The sequence below is a fragment of the Pundamilia nyererei genome, unplaced genomic scaffold, assembly GCF_000239375.1.
Source record: "Pundamilia nyererei isolate P.nyererei 1_Seehausen unplaced genomic scaffold, PunNye1.0 scaffold00001, whole genome shotgun sequence".
In the NCBI taxonomy this organism is placed as follows: domain Eukaryota; kingdom Metazoa; phylum Chordata; class Actinopteri; order Cichliformes; family Cichlidae; genus Pundamilia; species Pundamilia nyererei.
Window position 1 is genome coordinate 6,346,060 of NW_005187402.1, and position 8,158 is coordinate 6,354,217.

An 8,158-nucleotide genomic window follows, 5' to 3' on the forward strand; every position below is an offset into this window, starting at 1 on the left:
ACACACACACACCTAAAATTTGCTCTGCTGTAAGTTCTTACTTTAAAAGTAATTCATCTCGCTTTCATTCAATACAACAAATATAGTCGTCTGCCTAAAGTATTTGATCCTTAATTGTAATATTGTGCAGCTGAGCAGTTTTTGTGATTCTTCACAAGAGGACGCCCACCTCCCTTTCACCCACTTACCTACCCCCACACACACCTACACACACACACTCACACATCTCTGTAGGTTGTTTGACTCTTCATGTTCAAACCGCTGCGGTTCATTCAGGTTTGATGAACACGTTTTCCCCCCACTGTGAGTTTCAGCTTTTTCCACACTCGGCTCAAGTGATTTTGTTTCAGTCCATCTTGTTGGAAGTATGTTTCAGATCTTTATACTGTTGGAAGAAGCAGCGTTGGCCTGTGACTGGCACAGAGCTCTGGCACAGGTACATAAATGTATTTCACTCCAGATTATCTTGATGAAATCCGTCGTCCCCGGCGTTCTTTTCTTCAAAAGCTTCTTTTTTTCGGCAAACTTGGAAACTAGTTTTAAATCCCAAACTTCATCCAACAAGAACCGCTTTGACTTGTCTATTTGTATTTTATCAAACACAAGTTTAAGGGGTTTTTTTTATAATCCTCTTTCAAAAGCGGGGTCTCTTTATCAACCTTCATTCAGAAACCGACGTATGGTGTCGACAGACGCTTTTGCACTTTGATCCTTTAAATCAGCTCTGTTTAGTCTGGAGTTAATGTTCCTCTGGTAGCCTCATCCACTGAAGCCGGCATGAAAGAATCCAATGAAAGAGTTTCCTAATATTCTTAGCAGCTGCAGTCTCAAGAACTTCACACAGCCTGTAGATGGTCCGACTGTCTCTTTTAGTTTTAAACCGTTATTTAACCAGGAAGTAAAAATCTTGACATAAAGAATCTTTTGAAAGACACCTCAGACAAACTTTTCCCCTCTTTCTCCTGCCCATCATCAGTGTAACAATGATACTATACAGCTGAATTATTACTCTTTTACCATTTCAATGCATAGAATCATGATTGAAAACACTTGTGTTACCAATGAAAAGCAATAGCCTGCTTAAACTGTCACTGCAGTTCATTTGTTTTTCACGATTTCTAAGGGACGTCAGTAATTGGATCCAGACCTTTTTAGAATAGGTCATAATTCAAATCTGTTTAGAAATAGAAATAATAACCCCTATTGTAGAAGTTATAATATGTTTTATTTTTACTTAGTTTTAGCACATCCGTTTTACACAAGAAAATCATAGATTCATAATACAGAATCTTTTTTTTCCCCCAAAGATGACGTCAAGCTAAAAGCTTTCTGTCTGTTTAATCTCCTTTCAAACCTCGGCAATTGTCTGAGCTTATTGTGCATCCACTAATTGTCACTGAATCATGAAAATGGCTAGCTTTTAGACTATTTTATATAAAAATTTACCAAAAAAAATGGCTTTGTCACGGATAACTGCAGTAATAGTCTGCCCAAGAAAACTGTGCTCCAGTTTGAGCACAGTTTTTTTTTTCACAGGATAAAAAGAATTGTTTAATATATAACGTCTAAACCACTGCAGTGTTATTTAACTACAGTTGAGCACATGTGCCATCAGGAAAACAAATATGATTTAATCTGCTCTCACCCAACCTGCAAAACTTGCCAGACGAGTGAATCAGAAATGCAAACCAAACAGCTGAATGGCAGACAAGCGCCCAAACTCACCGAATGACCAGACGTCAGACTTGGTGCTGAATTTGCAGTATCTGATGACCTCTGGGGCTGACCACTTGACAGGGAACTTGGAGCACTGTGAGCTCGTGTACTGATCATCAAGAACAAATCTAGGGTATGGAGAGTGGACACAGACCATAAGCTGTGACTCACTGTGACATTAATGTTATGTAATAATTTAAAAAACTGATCTTCACGAACATACCTGGTCATTCCAAAGTCCGATACCTTCACCTCGTTGTTCTTTGAGACGAGACAGTTCCTGGCAGCCTTTGGAAGGAAGAAAGGAAGGATAAAGTCCTCTAACAAAGCAGGGATATGAAAGTGTATCGTGAAAGAGCACTTTATTTATTTACCAGATCTCTGTGGATGAAGTTGGACATCTCTAGATAAGCCATCCCTTCGCTGACATCCAGACACATCCCCAACAATATATCCTGAGACAACGAGCCTTTCCTTTCTCGCAGGTAGTCCGTCAGGCAGCCGTTTTCCATGTACTCAAACACGAGGCAAATAGGAGAATGTTGTGTGCACACGCCATACAGCTGTACCAGCTTAGAGTGAGAGAGTCTCCTGTTAAAACACACATGCACAGATAAACTGAGTGGTTTCAAACTCGTTTTACAGATCTCCACCGTGAACTGTACTTACATCATAATCCGTGCCTCTTCTTTAAATTCGTCGTCTGACATGCACTCTTCTCTTACCATCTTCACCGCTACCTTGAGATCCCTCCAGCTACCTTCCAGCACCAGTCCAAACTGGCCGCTGCCTATCTCCTGACCCAGTATCAGCTCCTCAGGGTCCACTTCCCACTGATCTGTTAACCAGCAAACCAGCAGTGAACCAAAGCATCCACACTATAGCTCAGTTATATAACCATAGAGTTAAACTTCTTCATGCAAGTTTCACAAATAAAAAAGGACTTTTTTTTTCTCATTTTCACTTGCTTTTTGTCCAGCAAAGATTAATTTGTATTACATTGGTTTATATTAAAAGACAAAAGGGTGGAGTTACTTAACAGCCCTGAAGTGTAATTCTGTGCAACCCACCAGAGGTCAGCAAAAACAAGATTCACAGCAATAAATTAGGACTGCTTGGAGCTTTAGTTCAACAAACTTCGGGCATCACAAAAAGACTTAAACCTTTTGCGATATCAGTAGAATCCTGGGAGCAGCATCGACCTTGAGAGACGGGGTGTCTCAACCGTGTTATTAGCCCTGCACAAAGAGAAAGAGACAACGGGAAATGTAAAAAGCAGGACCAAGAATTTAGCTGTTTCATAAGATGAACTTCATTTATCCTTTGAACTTTTTGAAATAATGCTGTTGCATGAGAAAAGCTGGCACACTTACCTGCAGCATTGTGCTGGTGGTAATATATGAGCTCAGGAATGGTGCTAAACAGGTACTTCTCTGCCAGGTAAAAAGAAGCTGGGCTCGTTTCGGTTTGTCTGATTTGGTAATGCTTCACTCTCGGATTCTTCTCCCCATTAGACCTGATGAGAATATATGCTTAACTTAACAAACATTTTTAAAGCAAATGTTTGCCTGAGCAGATGATTACACATAAACATTGGAAGATCAGAAAAATATCACAAGATTACACTAATCTTATACTTAATTCTCATTGGTTACATCTTTAACGATCACTTAAAATGATTGAAATCCTATGAGCCATCAATTTTTTTTCATGATATAAGTAACCATATATGACTGTTATAGTCATTATAGAGTTGTTTGATAGATATTTTTTAAGTAAATTCATAAGAACACTATAAATAACATTTACCCTGGTGCTTTGGTGAAAACAGACACTGTGTACACTCCCGCCTGTCTTGAGTCCCGCACAATGAATGCACCTTCCTTACCCTAAAGACAGAATAACGAGATCACATAAGATTTCCCACGTTCGGCGGTGCATTCTGTAACACGTCTGGCGGCCGTTTTAATTCAAAGACGACGATGGATAACCGTTTTCCCTTCCTGCTTGCAAAACTTAGCAAAGCAGGAAATTCAACATTGGAGGAAACTTTGTGGTTGTGAGAATTTTTTTTTTTCATGTTCTATGTCAAGTCGAATTGTCGTTGTGCAGGTGCATATGCAGCGATTTTGCAAATGCAACATTGCTGTTGGCGGCACAGTCGCATCAAAATGCACTGTGTCATACGGGGGCTAAATCTTGCCTGTCATCATCATATCAAAATCATTATTTGAAATTTTATTGCCAAACAGAACTGAGTTTTTGTTTTTACCTCTTTCATTAGCAATTCTTCTGCTTGCGCTCTGCTAATGTTTTTGTTGTACCATCTGTTGAGAACACATTAAACATTTAACACAACAATTAAATCAGTTTTGGAGGGAAAACATGATAATTCATTAGCAGCAATAAACACTGCAAATTAAAAGCTCGAGTAAAAGAAATGAATTCAAACTCACTCAAATCTTTCAAAGTTGTGGATGGATTTTTCAGCTACGTATGTACTGGGCACAAAACCCGAGTTCCTAATGGGTGACAGGAAAAGGGATTTAGCTAATGGTTCTTCTTTTGAAATGTACTGCTATTTTTTAATGTAAACAGTTCAAATGAATTTGGCATTGGCTGTAATGCGCTTTACCCTCTCTCATCCTGTACAAGCCACCAGGTGGAATGGGAATTCTTAACCAGGAGATACTCCTGATCTTTCTGAAGAGGTAAGTCATTGTCTCCCTGTGGCGTGTAGTTTTGCAAAGCGATGACCTTCTGTTGCCCCGAATCTTCCAGCTCCATCTGGAAAGGGAGGAAAAAATCTGATTTAAAAACCATTTGTACAGGTATGTACAAAATTTTGGGTTATTACCTCTAAATTTCGACATACTATCATAAACTTCCGAGATGAGATGAGAAAATAACTCGAGATTTAGAATCATGAAGCTGAAGTTTTGCAATAAGAACCCCAAATTTTGAATTTAGCTCTGCCAATCAGGAAAATGTTTTTTAAGTGGTGGAAATAACCTGGTACAAATTATTGAGAGGTCTGAGTGAACTCTTCCCAAAAAGTTCATACACAAATACGAAATCCAGAGCTTTCAAATGAAATTACATTTTCATAGTGCCAAAGGAAAAAGTATCAACAAGGATTTTCATTTGACAAACTTTAATGTACTTCTATTTCTTCTACTATCTATCTATTTAAGTAAACACTCAAACACATGTGCGCTGAAAGAACTACAGAGCTGCTGCCTGAACACACAAAACCAAACCAAAAAGTGGTTAAAAACCAATGCATGACCTAATTATTAAATATGTAGAGAGAAACTGTGTTTAAAAGTATTGCAGACAAACATGACAGGCATTAAAACTGAAAAAGTGATTTGGTCTCCCTCGCTTCATTGGAATATCAGTAATAACCACAATAACATTTCAAAAGCTTGTGTCGTTTGTGTTTTAGATGGTGGTACCTCTGGCTCCGGGAGGCTGGGAAGCGGCTTTTTAGAGGCTGTAGGGGAAGCAGAAATGTTAAATTGGAGAGCTATTTGGCCCATCTAAACTCACAAAGCAACAACGGTATGAACTGGATTAGGCAAAACGAAAGCATTTCGTTCAAGTGTACTCTAACCATATGTGCGAAAGCCATACAAATATCTTAATTCAAATGGAATCGCTACCACAAATCATTGGATTCACGAAGTAGAAGAGAAGGAAAAAGAAATGCTACAAACCATAGCCCACTGGGTCGTACACGTTGCACCCAGTCGCCAGTTTCTCTGTTTGCTGGCAGCATCTCCATTTTCCATCCATCCAGAAGTTTGGGTGGTATTTTGGAACTAAGTTGTTATTCTTTGTCTCTACATCAGACAGAACAAGGGAAATATTGTTTGAAATATCCATCCGTATGTGTTTGCAGTTCATACAATCAGCGGTTTATCATCGACTTGTCATAGTACTATTATTATTATTTGACTGGTGATATATGGTAATGGCTTACCCTCTTTAAGAGCTCTGACCCATTTCTGACGGCAGTCATTGTCTGGTGCAAATATGTAGAGGTAATAACTTTCATGAAAAACCTGCAGAAGAATTGAGATTTTAAAGAAAGGTTATATGCGTTGTCATTTTCAGTCATACTTCACCATACACTGTATATAGGGTGTATGTCGCAGTGTTTAGTAGATTTTAATGCGGTGACAATTGAGTTGGTCTCTAGGAAATGATGAATCTTACCTGAAAAGGGTACTTAAAGCTGCATGGTATGGGCACATCAGTACACACAATCTCCACGCACTTAATTCTGGACAGCTCGATGCAACCTTTCAGCAAAGGCTTTTTCTGCAACAAAACAGCTTAGATTACAGCAAACAGCCAAGAGTCTGCATTCCTGAAACAGCTCTACAGATTAACCGCACATACTGTACTTACCCCGGGACGACGTTCAGAATACTTCAGGTCTTGGGTATCCAACACAAAAAATCGCTCTTTATAGTTACAGGGTGACACTCGCTTCTTCTGTTGAGATTTTTTGATCAGAGTTCCCTTCAAAATCACCCTGGGGAACATTTTACCAGCTATGAGAAGCGCAATGAGAAATACTGCCTTGTTTTGTCATACCAAGAGAGGCGGCATTGCCTACAGCATGCAGAGACAGAGTAGCAGTGAGTGTACAAGAAAAAAAAATTGAGGATGATAAGTTGATAGATGTCGTAGAGTTTCCGGCATAGGGTTGTTGCACAGTAAACCACATCCTACGGCAACAAATGCGTTGTGCAAGCGAAATACACGCGTGCGCGCACATACACACCGTTCAGGGTGCTCGCAGGCACTTTCACTCACTTAGTGCACGTTGCAGTCAGCCACTATGAGTAGTGCGATCCCCAGAAAAAGGATGACTCGTTAACCTTTACATTTTTCAACGCTTTCCATCAACATTCACTTCAAAGGTCACGGATGTGTCCCACTACTACAGTGAGGTTGGGTTAAAATGTCAGCATTGGGCAAAGGGGGGTTCAATCTAAGAGGGCAAAAAATGGCATAAATGATTTTAACTTGAAACAAGAAAGTAATAGGGGAAAAAACAAAAGTTTTTACTGAGATTGTGAGATTGCAAGAAACACACACACAAAAGAATCTGTTTTTTCCCCCTGCCATAATTAATACATTTAGAGTTTGGGGTTACGTGTTCATGATGTCGTTTAGGATTTGCCCTGTTTTTTCTCCATCACTGCTTTTTTCTCCCTTATATTTTACTTGGTTTTTGGGGGGTTTGTGCAGGAAAAGAAGGTTAATAATAATAATACAGGTTATAATATAGTAACAATAATATTGTAACAGTAATGATATGGTAATAAGAATATGGTTGGGCTCCATTAATGATTTTAAAGTGACCGAAAAATTTCAAACTGCTGAGGTAGTGCTGTCAACTTACAATGGAAGAAAATGTAGTTAAAGTTAAAATCTGAAAATATTTTTACAGTCACACCGAATGAAAGATTTAAAGGATACTACAGCACCACCACCAGGAAAGAGTTCCAACAGATTGGTGTGGATTGAATGAGTTGGGATTGCAATTTAATTTAATTTAATTTAATTTAATTTAATTTAATTTAATTTAATTTAATTTAATTTAATTTAATTTAATTTAATTTAATTTATTGTCAAAAAACAACAACAACAAAACAGATCCAAAAAGCCAAAATTACAAAATCGGCTTTGACTGTAGGCCTATATTTTTATACAGTTTGAACTGTGTAAATGTCAAAATTCAAGGCTCTTTCTTCTTTTGTCAATTAAAAACATTTCCAGAAAATACCTGAATTTAACATTTTTAGGAGTTAACATCTGTGCTGTTGAATGGGAAATGTTCAGCAATTTTGTTCCATATGAGTATTTAATAAAAGAGAATATTTGTCATGCTGTATGTAAATAAGTGCAAATAAGTATAAAATAAGTGTAAAAGTAGATGTGAAGGACCGTGTGACACTAAATAATTTATTTTCTAAATCTAAAGCTCCAAACTAAAAATGTGGAAAGTTTTCATTTGTTTTAAAGATGTGACAGAATCAGAAGGGTGAACTTAAGATGCTCAATACACTATAGTGTTTAAAAGCATTCAACTGTATTTTATTCTTCTTGTTGTTTTAAGCCATTTATAAGTGATAAATTGGGGGAAAAGAAAAAAAACAAAGGAAAGTTTAGAAAATTGTCTTATACTGACACAACGTTAAGGATAGATCCTTGAATTTTTAAGCTTTTGTCTCTTGTATTCGTAATAGTTTATATCTATTGTAATTTTCTTCCACATTTTATTTACCTCTTACCAGCTGCTGACCTTCTACCGCTCGTCCATTGAGAGCCTGCTAACCTACTGCATCACGGTATGGTATGGCAGCTGCACCAAGGTGGATAGAGTGAGGCTCCAGAGTGTGGTCAAGACAGCACAAAAGATCAT

General features: G+C 38.0%; 1 protein-coding gene across 1 annotated transcript in view; it reads right to left on the reverse strand.

The window, feature by feature from the left end:
* Positions 1 to 6,459, reverse strand: part of itk (IL2 inducible T cell kinase) — a 7,413-nt gene extending 954 nt beyond the window's left edge. The window contains exons 1-15 of the mRNA XM_005719937.2: positions 6,133 to 6,459; positions 5,938 to 6,042; positions 5,702 to 5,783; positions 5,436 to 5,561; positions 5,175 to 5,212; positions 4,352 to 4,503; positions 4,173 to 4,238; positions 3,989 to 4,043; positions 3,526 to 3,605; positions 3,090 to 3,232; positions 2,880 to 2,954; positions 2,386 to 2,554; positions 2,091 to 2,307; positions 1,940 to 2,004; positions 1,690 to 1,844 (exon numbers count right to left, since the gene is read on the reverse strand). Of these exons, the coding sequence (XP_005719994.1) occupies positions 1,690 to 1,844; positions 1,940 to 2,004; positions 2,091 to 2,307; positions 2,386 to 2,554; positions 2,880 to 2,954; positions 3,090 to 3,232; positions 3,526 to 3,605; positions 3,989 to 4,043; positions 4,173 to 4,238; positions 4,352 to 4,503; positions 5,175 to 5,212; positions 5,436 to 5,561; positions 5,702 to 5,783; positions 5,938 to 6,042; positions 6,133 to 6,270 (1,666 nt within the window). The 5' untranslated portion in view covers positions 6,271 to 6,459. The remainder of the gene's footprint in view (positions 1 to 1,689; positions 1,845 to 1,939; positions 2,005 to 2,090; positions 2,308 to 2,385; positions 2,555 to 2,879; positions 2,955 to 3,089; positions 3,233 to 3,525; positions 3,606 to 3,988; positions 4,044 to 4,172; positions 4,239 to 4,351; positions 4,504 to 5,174; positions 5,213 to 5,435; positions 5,562 to 5,701; positions 5,784 to 5,937; positions 6,043 to 6,132) is intronic.
* Between the last annotated feature and the right edge of the window lie 1,699 nt (positions 6,460 to 8,158).